The following is an 11,729-nucleotide window of genomic DNA, read 5'->3' on the forward strand; positions in this document are numbered from 1 at the left end:
TCTAACCCACCAGGAGATTCGTGTATATAGAACACGCTGTCCATTTAGGGTACTGTTGACAGTGGTGGCACCCATTATGAGGAAAAATACTGATTTGGTAAAACGTATTTGTAAGGTTTGTAGCGTTAGCACAGACTTAAATCCTTCCTACTGCATTTGCGCCCTGCTCTTAAATACAAGAACAAAACTGGAGAATTGAGCAGTCTCTATATCCACAGTCCAAACAGGGTGAAATGCAAAACATAATACAGATACAGGCAGAGATCATTTAGGACTCCAGTGCTGCAGAAGGCACGTTTACAGTGTGTTAATACTGCATTGTAGGAAGACCTCAAGTAACTAAAGTATAACCAACGGCACTGAAGCTGCTGTAGCACTGAACTTTGCAGGAGGTCATTTACCCTGTTTTTTCAGGGAGGTAAATCAGTGAAGGTGGGAGATCTGTACTACTGCATCTACATTGTAAACATTAACTGAGCTAGCCCCTGTTTCTACAATGCATACTGGGTATTATACATAATCCAAGGCTTTAGTAGCACTAAGGAAACTGACATTTCAAGGCCTAGTCACTGTACGGATTTCTTTTATGCACAAATCAATTGTCCTCTCATCTGTGCCAGAATTAACACTGTGAAGTATGAGAATATCCTAAAACATATTTAAGAGAAATAAGAGCATCAGATGTCATTTGTTCAAACACTGTGCATCCATTACTGTTACTTACAGTGTTTTTAGTGGTCATTTTTACTGCTACAATGACAATTGGATTGGGAGGAAAATTGGGAGGACAGTACGGGAAACTGTCAAGCATGCCAATTTGTCTTGTAGAGCATCCCTGTCAGGTAAAAGAAATACACTGGGAAAACACACTTGCTTTCTTTCCAAAAGTTCGGGAGACTTTTGATACAGATACAGACCACTGTTGGAAACAGGATATTGGCTTTATGTGTGCTTTTGAACTAAATCAATTATTTTTTTTTCTTAAGCTTGTTATACCAAGAAAAGTTTAGAAGACTATTAAAGCTTACTACCTCAACTTTATGCAGTGGACTTTAAAATTCCTTCAGCTTTAACATTACTTCTGAAAACCCTGCATGAGCAACTTGTTTACATTTAATATTGAGGCATGGGAAATACTTAACTCTACTGATTTATAGAACATCATAAAAGACACTTTTTACACATTTTAAGAATAATGAAGAGCAATTATGGCTAGGATAAAATAACTGCAGTGTTAAACTGTGATTTGGCTTTGTTTTAATTACTCAGAGCCTGAACAAGCACAGAAATCACTGGCGGTCACAACATTTGGACAGCAATGTTACTATGGTGAGTAGAATTCGTAAGTGATGAGGTTTTTTCCAGTCATTAAATCCGTGGTTAATGTTGCATTACAGTTTAGTGCAACAACTTGTCAATATTATCAAGTCTTTTTTTCAGTGTCTTCAAGATAGCAATATTTCCGGTTTAATTTATTTTTATTTACTTCAGCCAAAATCAGAGGATGAAGAAGGGTGGAAGAAGTTTTGCCTGGGTGAAAGAGTATACTCAGAAATAGATGCACTATCTGATAATGAAAATCTAGGCATTGATTACATAAAGGTGAGTATAGGACTTCAAGAATAACTGTGAGAAACGATCCTACTGTTTATTACCACTTTGTGCTAAATAGAAAGTAGGTTCTCTGGTGAGCCCAGAAAGTCCAATTTCTATCAAGTGGAGACTGAGTGAAGCAGAGAACAAGTCTATCCCTTCAGTCTAAAAGTTGAAGAGTTGCTTCATCTGTTATCAGCTAAAGCAAGCTATGCTTTGTTGCTTACTGAACTGAACAGAAAGCTTTCTGCATAGTCTGCTTTAGTGTTTTGTTGAATGGTGATACATGGTTCCTCTCCTCATACGTGCTATCCTGCAAACATCCCCTTCATTGTGAGCCTTTTAACAAATAACAGTGAAAGCAAGGTTCTTGGATAGCAAATTTGACTGGACCTTATCTTGATCTTGCTTTTTTTTTTTTTTAATAGATTTCAAAGCTCAGAACAGACTTTCAAATCACTACAGATGTTTGAGCATCACATTAAAATGTTTGTACGTTCTAAATTAGAACAAAAATGTTTATGATAATGCCTGCATTTTCCAACTTGATTTTTTTCCAGGTGGGCTTTCCCCCTTTGCTAAGTATTGTAAGCAGAATGAATCAGGTAAGCCTACCTCTTAGAATCACATAGTGACATTGCATAAATCATTATTTTTCATATTCTGTCTGGTTTAGAAGACTTGTCTATTTTTCTGTGCTAGAGCAGGCAATTGTTTATTACAACTGCTATTCATTGTACACTTACAAGGAAAACACATAATTATCATCTCACCTTCAGCTACAAACAACTTTACTAGTGAACATCTATCATGACTAGTTTTAAGAGTATTTTGTCCTTGTAATTTCTCTATAGAACATCTAATGTTTAAATTTTTGCTGAATGCCCCATTACATGCTTGACAGTGTTTTAAGATTTCTCATGTAATGCTCTAAGTGCAGTCCTTCAACTTCATTGTGGGCACTTACGTACACTGCAAGGCCAGAAGAATCATTTACCTCTCCTTTACTACTGTGTTTCCCACTAGTCACCTTTATACAGAACCAGCCAGTCAGCGTGATGTCTCTTTCCTCATCTGTAGCTATTTATCTATAACTTATTTATTCATTTATATAAAGTTCTTTCCAGGAACTGGTGCTTTAATACTTACTTTACCCTTATATGTAACTTCAACCTAGAATAAATACCATATAGTATCACAAAGGAGTAGAAATACATAATGTGTATATTTTTAAAAAATCACATTGCTTTTTATATAATATAATCATTTGGGTAGAAGGACAGCAAAACAAAACATTGCAGGTGTTGTATTGTCTCTTTCTGTTCCTCTTTTAAAGGCAACAGTAACCAGTGTTTTAGAATACCTGATAAGCTGGTTTGGAGAGAAAAAATTTACTCCAGAACTGGTAATTTTTAATTTATTCTAACTACTTGTACATGAACACATTAAACAAGGGATAAATTGTTCGTAGTTTTCTGTGAAATTATTTTAGTTTCTAAAGAGTTCTTTAGATGCACGTATCGCACTCAGTTACTTCCAAAACTTTCTTGATTAGATACTAAAATGAGTATTCACAGAACTTTTTGGAAGGCTAATTACAAAACAACAAATACAGACTGTCAAGTACTACCAAAACCCCCTCCCCTTTTTATTGCTCCCCACACTAACTTAAACCACAAGGTTAGATGAGTGTCGGCGCTGGGGAAAGATGAGGGTCAGACTGCAGCAGCAGTTGGTTCTGACCAGTTTAAGCTGTCAGGGTGCTGCACACTGTATTTACCGACAGCTCCATTTGTTAGGAGATGCATGAGACTGTGCGGGCAAAGACATATTTAAACTTTCAAAGTGCAGCACAGACCAGAAAGTTTACCTGCGTTAGCGTGATGACAAATCAAACTTGCATGAAACTTAAAGGAAATGCTCATAATTAAAACTTCGTTATATGATTCCACACAGGGTAGATGGCTTTATGCACTGTTGGCATGCCTTGAAAAACCTTTGCTACCTGAAGCTCACTCACTTATTCGACAGCTGGCAAGACGGTGCTCAGAAGTCAGAGTACTAGAGGTAAGATTTAATGTAACATTGCTGAACTTAGCAAATTATCAGGAGGATGACTTTTTAGTTCTTGAAGTCTTGGTAAGTAATTTTTCATGTCCTAAGTTTGCTTGAGAATAAGGGGAAGAGTACAGGCATGTAACATGGCATGTAACAGCTTTTCTATTTGACACACTAAGAAAAGAACTGTTATAATATTTATTTCTCTTTTAGGAGAACAAGAATGAAGAACAAATATCAGCTCTGAACTTGATAATCTGCTTAGTTAGCAGGTAATGCAACTTACATATCTAAAACAGTAAAGTATGGCCAGAATAAATGTGTGATTACTCTTGTCCTAACCTAGATTCTTTTAACATGGAAGTCAATTAAAGTACCCTGGGCCTACATAGCAAATATACTTAGCTAAAAGGAGTTAAGATAAACCTAAGAGTAAAGTGAGCTTGTTGGTTTCTCCAGATGAGCCCCATGAACTGCAAAGCTGTAACTATGATAGAAACACTCAAATAGCTAGAAAGCAAGGGGTCTGACAACTCAGAGCAAAGTAAGGGGCATTAGAGGTTTCTTACCATACTCCACTTCTCTCCACTAGGTACTTCGATCAGCGTGACTTGGCTGATGAGCCTTCCTAGACTGTTGTGAGAATATCAAGTATTTTGTGTTGCCATAGTACAAACGGCATTATGAGAGTTAACAGCAAGACACTGCACTGCTCAGACCTGAACTATACAACCCCTTCAGAACACCCTCACGATAATGCATTTTGGACAGCTATGAATAACTTAAGCTGAGGTTTAGCATGAGATAGTCGACATCTCCAATATCATCCTCATCACCACCATCACTGTAAAATGGTCCATGAAGTGTCTGGCATCATCTCTCAAGCCACCGTCTCTGTAAACTACATTCTTGGTTAGAAATTTCTACCATCTGAGTAATCTTGTGGACACTGCCATTAGGTGAAGTCTGAGGTTACATTACAAATTATTGTTCCTTATCTAACACCCACTTATTGAGGGCTTTTTTAATAAAAGCATTTTAAAGAGTGTTCTTAAACATTATGGCTTTTCTCATTCTTCATACTATTTTAACAGCAGCCTTACTATAGAAATCTACACAACTAGGACTGAATGCGTTTTTTTTCCAAGCTTTGGTTCCTGAGCTTAAGCACTACTAAGCAGTTCAACTATAACCAGTAAGTTACTGAAACAATTATTTTAGTAAAATATAAATGTAACCACTTCCTGAGCAGTAGTACTATCTTTTAGTAAACAGTTGCAGAAACCAGTGAAAATTACACAGCTGTATTCAATGCTTTTAATGGAAGCATTTATTAAACAGAATGAACAAATTTATTTTCTGTATGGTATCTTGACAAATACATTAGCTTGTGTATTTATATATTTAACATGGAGTGCTTTGCCAAGAGTATCAGCATCTGCTTGGTACATACGTGACTCCCTCTGGTTCTAATTATCTTCAACAATTAAAAATCCATGTTAAAGGAACTATGAATTCTGCTGAGAGCAGCAAATTGAGACAGTATTAAGTGACATCTGCTTTCTGTATATTGCAGAATTTAAGACCCTCCCCTTGCTATTAAAATTAATAACTAACCACAACCAGTTATTGATAAACCTTTAATATGTCTTTGAATGATTGACACTTCTGCATCTGGAATGTTAAAAATCAAAGTAAATTACAGTAACTACTGAAGTTTTAATTCTGGAGATGCAAGTAACAATGACTCTGTATATGTTGATACTGAATGTCTATCACGCTGCAGATGCCTAAAATGTGATGACACTGAAGCATCCATCTATTAGAGATACAGTGCAAGTTCTTTCTAGTCTCTTTAATAACATTTTCAGCGTGTTGAAAGCAGGACGAGTGGGCAACTGAAGAACCCATGAAATGCAAAAATACTAGTTAGCTAATTCTCTAGCCCTACAACTTCAAACAAACCGCAACCTTACTATAAACTACCACTATAAGAACCCAGTGTTTTCAATCAGTTGAACAGCTGATCCCCACCAAGTACCATACTACTGTAACTACTTTCATCTTTGCTAGTTCTATAACCAGTGGGACAGTATCCTGCTAGTTCGAGTTCTGCTCTAGATGTTTCCTACAACTGTCAAGTTATTCAGCTACAACTAATCTGAACTAGCATTCACAGTGCCTGAAAAGATCAGAATTTGGCCACATCTTAAGCTCAAGTACAATAACCTGGTTATCACATTTCTAATCTATAGCTTGCCAGCCTGTAACAGCTATGTAGAAAAGGCTTGATCCATTACAAACTTCACACCTTCCCTAGAGCCTAGGGAAGAACAGCTTCCATTGTTCTTGCCCACCATGCAACTGGAGAATATACACTTCTCCCAACACAGGAGGTATTTATAACAATCAAAAGTGCTATTTTAACATGTCAGCTTTTCTAGTTAGCCTGTTATTTACTGGTCTCAAAGTAGAAACTGAATCACTATCACAAGGCATTCTCACTTCCGAATAAATACCGTAAGTTTCTATCATGATTCATTTGAAAGTCTAAGGCCTGAACCTGCCAACAGAAAAGTCTTACAGTCAAATTCATTAAAAGTTTTAACAAGGTGTTTTCATGCTTACCTACAGCAAGATATGTATTGTTATGCAAATCTTGTTACAAGCAGTATCTAGCAAACCCCAATGTCCTCAAGAGTCTTGGTGATGTCTTTATAGCTTCTTGCAGGCCTAATCATCTTCCTGCACACACTCATTACAGAAGTGAGTTGTAGCTAGCAATTAAAAACAGTTATGTTAATATTGAGTTTATGAACAACAAGCTAAAACAAATTTTCTTCTTTGGCCAATATAGATGACCTCAGCCGTAAAATTATTCTGACACCAAAAAAAAGCTGCTAATTTTAGGGAGGGAGAAGAAACTGTTTAACTATATAGAAGTAAGTTCTCTTTTCTACTGCCCTGTATCATTCCTACAAATGAAGTAAGCCACCACTGAAGACCATTCATGAAGGCTGTTGGTTCCTGGCCTCCTCAGAATAATACAAAAGCAATTGCTGCCTCACAGTTCAGAGTGAACAGGGAAAGGCAGCAGTTGGGTATTCATGTTAGGTGACACAAAACACATTAGTTTCTTATTCCAATTTAGTCTTGGTCAGGCTTTTACTCTGCTCTTAAAACATGCCTCTGGTCTTCCATATGTGCTGTTTTGGTAACTGAAATATTTTGCTGAAAACTTTTGGCTAGACAGTTTTTACCATGTGGACATTAACACCTTGGTATAGAATGAATTTCATACCAAGATGCAAGAATAGTGTTATTTTAATGAACATTTATTATGGATTTTGGAATTGTGCTGCACACTGCTATAATTTACAAGCTACATACAAAGCTGAACCAAGATACTGAATCCACAGACAAAGGATTTTTAAGGTAGATACCCAGATTTGAATGTGCTCTACATCTTCTGTATCATCACCTGAAATTTACCTGCAAAGAAGAAGCAAAGTCAGAGCAAAGTATTACCATTAGAGTTATTTTGTCCAAGTAATTATTTTCTTGTAATCATTTTGTTAAAAGAAACGGTAAGGAACATTTCAATCTTACAGTTTAATTGTGAACAATCGAGCCATTATTTAAATTTAACTCAACTCCAGCTGAACAGCTTTTTCTTTCTTCTCTTTTTTTCTTTAAGTTGATCCATGTCCCACATCACAACAGTCTTGTCAGCTAAATTTAAAATTCGTACAAAGTCTGTGGAAATTTTTAAGTCTATTTAAATTTTTAAATTTAAGCAGCTTAGGTATTTACAATGGACTTCACTTACTAACTTTCTTAATGACTTCTGCAGAGAAAGAGCATGTATCTAGCTGCTTTTATCTTCACTTGTTCAAATAGCCTTCTGGACATACATCCTTATGCATTTGATGCTTCCAAACGTAAATACAACTTCTTAGTTTTGCTTTCCACTCCGTATCACAGAGGTTCTCCCTCTGTCAGTATTTTCTAAACACTATTTAGTGACGAGCCATATCCTGAAGTCATACTGACTCCTATGGCCCTGCAGCATTAAACTAATCCCACCTTGATTAACACTTATACAATGATGAAGTCAGTAAGGACAGTTACCAAGTGAGGTAATAATTGAATAACTCTGAGAAGTACTTACATGCAGGCATTGATGAAACTTCAGCTGTTACAATACTCTTTATTCCCAAATTCGATAGGCCTCCTCTGATTAGTCCACAGGTAAAAGCTAAATACTAAATACAAAGTTGCACTTTAAATAAGGGTCAAGGATGAAGCTTGCTACTAAGGATTGAAACTAAGTACTCAAGAACAAGACTTAACACTTGGACAATATGAAGATTTTATTACTACGCTTGAGAGACTTTGTCACGTCTCTAATAGATGAAAGCTCCAATATTTGGTACAGCGGAGCTTACAATACAGTGCCTCTAAGAAGAGAAATCTATCTTGAGTCACTTGTTTCTATTTCCATTAAACCTGTAGGAACTTAATATCCTTAAAAAAATTATTCCCAAGACTTGGCTGAAATTAGCAACTGGTATTGAAGTCAATGAAGGAGAAACATTCCAAGACAGCATTCTTGCACAGGCTGCATCTTAGAATATAAGGGCCTGCAGGTATTTAGAATACACATTGCAAAACAGAAGAAACACCTCAGCAAACACCAAAAAAAAAAAATCCCAAGAACAGCAGGTTGCAACTGTGATAACTAAAGAGATCAAGAATTAAGAAACCATAAAATGGAACTGAATGCACCATTTCTTACATCCACCTGAACCAAAGTGCTTTATAACAGCTTCTGCAAAGGCACCGATTTTACTTACCTTAACTATTTCCCTAACTCAGTATCTACAATCAAAACTATTTTTAATTGGCGGAAGATCTTTCTGAATGTTCATATAATCTCAGAAGCTTATTCTAGGTAACAAATAGCACCTTCTAAATGTGCTTTGGAAATTTTAAAAAAGCTTCTGAAAGCACATGCTTTCCAAAAAGAGAAAGAAAGAATTTGTGTGATAGTGGGAGATCATGGCAGACCAGCTCCTACCATCAAGCAACTCAAACATGACAACAGCAAGTTTCACAATGACTATGACTGTTTCTTGAACCATAAATCAAATCCACTGTTCCAAAACAAGGTGCATTTCTAAAAAGCACAGGTCTTGGAAACTAAACTTTAGCTGCCCTTTTGAAGAGTCTGTATCCATTCAGTTACAAAACTTAAAGTTGTTATTAACAGATCAAGATAATTGAAATCAATCTGGTAGATCCCAAGGATAAAACTGAAGGGTACCTTTGGTGCATGTTCTAAATACTGCTTTCCCGCAGACATTTGTGTCAAGAGACGAAATTTATTGTCTTGAAGGACATAAATACCCTGTTTAAAAAAAAAAAGAAGTTTTTTCAGTTGAATATGTAGTAACATGTAATCAACATTTTATGTGAAGGGATTCGTAGATACAATATAAATGTTCTCAGGTTGAAAAATGACACTTTAGATTAAGGTATATGTCATTTAAGCTTAAACTGTACTATTTACTTACATGAACTATCAAAACAAAAGAGAAGATACTTAATTGTGAGTTTACAACAAAGTCCCTAGATAATAATATGATCAGTTAATCCTAAAAAAGTTTATTTACATTCTTCTTGGAAGAGTCCTTCCAGTGCTCAGAAACAATAGTCCCATATAAGGTCTTTGTTAATACACCAAATGCATGCTGAGTTTCTAGATTCAAATCTTAATCTTCATTTGGTATGCAATCCATTATTCTTATTCTCAAATTCAATGAGAATTATCTTCTTGAACAGTGAGTGATACAGGCAACAACACCCAGCAGATGATCAAATTAAAAGTCTAGGGTTTTTTCTACATTACAATTTTGTGCCACAATATGCATTTTAATAAATTAAGTATGAACACAGTATAGCTTAATCTACACCTGTCATTTTAATTTCTTTGCTAATGACTGTGCTACTTTGGAACTTCATAGCCCTCAAAATTCAATTAAGCCTGCATATACAATTGAGACGTAGGCTCAATACTGCAGCTTTCTCCGAATTCAAAAACAAATTTATAAGGTAATTATTAATTGTTATTACTTGATAAACAGCTTACTGAAAAATAAAACCTATTTGACACAAATTCTGTACAATCTTGTACAAATTCGCCTGTTCCTGCTCTGATACAACAGGAAAATGGCCATAAGAAAACCAAGTCATTCAAAAGGAAAAAGATTTTTTACTCTAGTAAAATGGCTCCTTACATTATTTTGATCTTGCTTTAAGAACTGTGGCTGTTTATATAGGAAAGGACGTAGATACAACACAATGTCACCAACATGCAAGTTTTTCAGATGCTTCTTATACAAGTATGTTCAGTAGAGTACAACCAAGGGTCTCAACTGCTGAAAATGGTAAAAAGTCTTCAAAATAACAAAAATACTTCAAGGCAGCCATTCTAGTTAAACAGATGTTAAGACAGCAATATCAATTTCTCGCACTAGTTTTCTACTAAAGTTTATTGGAAGATACATAAAAAGTTCCTTTTTAAGTGTTAATCAACTATAACCATTACTGTCCTGTCAGTTTCCAACTCTGAAACAGCACATATGAAATTCAAAGTATTTAGTCTTTTCAAACAGGGTGGCAATAAAGACATCACAAGCAATTATTAAATTGTATTCTGAAGCTACATGCTAACATGAACCTTAAAATTCTGCTTTTTGAACAAAACAAAGAACATTTTGTGTTTATCATATAATTAATTCTGGACCAAGAGAACCAAAAAACGCACTAGTAACTCACAACTAGTCAAATCTTATTCTACAGCATTAGTACCTGATGATTAGTCCTTAGGTTATCTATTTGTTTTTTGAATACAGTTGTCCAAAAGTCCTTGCAAATGAACTTCATAATATCTAATTCATCCTTGAACCTGGCAGTATCTTTTGTAAACCTAAGAGATAAGTGAGAAATATATCAGTAATGAAGGTACACATAACTTGAGCAATTAAACAGAAAAAGAAAACACAAAGAAATGTACTATGCAACATTATTTTTGAGGCTGTTAGAGAAATTAGTTTTCCAACCCTTGTACAGTATCATTCTAACATCACTCTGCGTTCATCAACTAGTGTAACTTAAGAGCAACACAGTGTTATCTTAATACCTGCAATGTGACAGCAGAATAAATGGTTTTAATCATATGATTATTAAAGACAGTTGGAAGTACAGAAAGATGCAAAGCACTCCATCAGTGTTATCTTCACCTAAATGTCTAAAGAGAAGCTAAACAAAAAGCTCACACCTACACTACCGCTCAGAAGGAGCCCTTCAAATACGCAAAACACATAGGAACAAGCATGTAAAACTTGTTCCAGTTTCCCAAATAGGGACGTCTTTCTCTTGTTTATTTCAGAATTCTCTCCCTTTATCCTCCCTAAGGATCTTTATCCGGCACTAAAACACCACTTTGTTCAACGAAAGCATGACTTCAGAAGTTCAAGAGTCTCCACAAAACCTCAGAACGAGGGTGCTGAAGTTCAATGTGCAGCAAGACATCGTGCACCCCCGCAGGCCCTGGGGAAACAAGGAGGAAACGCACTCTGTCGAGAAGTTCCAGGACTGAGAGTGCTTTAGAAAAACGAAATAGAGTAACCAATCATAAAATTATGTTTAAGAAAGAAGATAGAAAGAGAAGAAAATCATGAAATGTACCAGGAGTACAAAACATGCAAAACTAGGTCTACAAGAGGTGTAACTGAAAAGGATCATAAGTATTAAAAGTAACCATATACGCTGACTCCGTTTTCCTGATGGAACGCACTGGGAAAACGCAGCCTCCCAAACTGTCCTGCGGCATTCAAACACAGGTCGCCGCAAGAACGGGATGCCAAAAGAGGACGCCCGAACGTTTAATAAGAGGGAGCCATCCGCAGCTCTCTCTCCCCCCCAAAGCAGCGAGCAGCTTCCCACCGAGTGGGCGGACGCTGCCGGCCCCAGCAGGCCAGGCGGGCGGGGGAGCGGGCGGCCGCGGAGGGGAA

At 36.3% G+C, this 11,729-nt stretch overlaps 3 protein-coding genes across 3 annotated transcripts in view; 2 read left to right on the forward strand and 1 right to left on the reverse strand.

Annotated features, from left to right (window-relative positions):
* GEMIN2 (gem (nuclear organelle) associated protein 2) overlaps positions 1-4,875 on the forward strand; it is a 7,657-nt gene extending 2,782 nt beyond the window's left edge. Inside the window, exons 4-10 of the mRNA XM_009887019.1 lie at positions 1,270-1,329; positions 1,492-1,602; positions 2,154-2,198; positions 2,930-2,998; positions 3,550-3,660; positions 3,865-3,923; positions 4,244-4,875. Coding sequence (XP_009885321.1) covers positions 1,270-1,329; positions 1,492-1,602; positions 2,154-2,198; positions 2,930-2,998; positions 3,550-3,660; positions 3,865-3,923; positions 4,244-4,283 — 495 coding nt within the window. The 3' untranslated portion in view covers positions 4,284-4,875. The remainder of the gene's footprint in view (positions 1-1,269; positions 1,330-1,491; positions 1,603-2,153; positions 2,199-2,929; positions 2,999-3,549; positions 3,661-3,864; positions 3,924-4,243) is intronic.
* Positions 4,876-6,970: 2,095 nt separating this feature from the next.
* On the reverse strand, positions 6,971-11,548 carry TRAPPC6B (trafficking protein particle complex 6B). The gene is made up of 5 exons (XM_009887020.1): positions 11,484-11,548; positions 10,525-10,642; positions 8,978-9,061; positions 7,823-7,916; positions 6,971-7,143 (listed from the first exon to the last, which is right to left on the reverse strand). Exons 1-5 carry the CDS (start codon positions 11,546-11,548, stop codon positions 7,112-7,114), a joined length of 393 nt encoding a protein of 130 aa, XP_009885322.1. The 3' UTR covers positions 6,971-7,111.
* Positions 11,549-11,575: 27 nt separating this feature from the next.
* PNN (pinin, desmosome associated protein) overlaps positions 11,576-11,729 on the forward strand; it is a 12,160-nt gene continuing 12,006 nt past the window's right edge. Inside the window, exon 1 of the mRNA XM_009887021.1 lies at positions 11,576-11,664. Within this exon, the coding sequence (XP_009885323.1) occupies positions 11,576-11,664 (89 nt within the window). The remainder of the gene's footprint in view (positions 11,665-11,729) is intronic.

The sequence above is a fragment of the Charadrius vociferus genome, unplaced genomic scaffold (genome assembly GCF_000708025.1).
Source record: "Charadrius vociferus isolate BGI_N301 unplaced genomic scaffold, ASM70802v2 scaffold14, whole genome shotgun sequence".
Lineage (NCBI taxonomy): Eukaryota > Metazoa > Chordata > Aves > Charadriiformes > Charadriidae > Charadrius > Charadrius vociferus.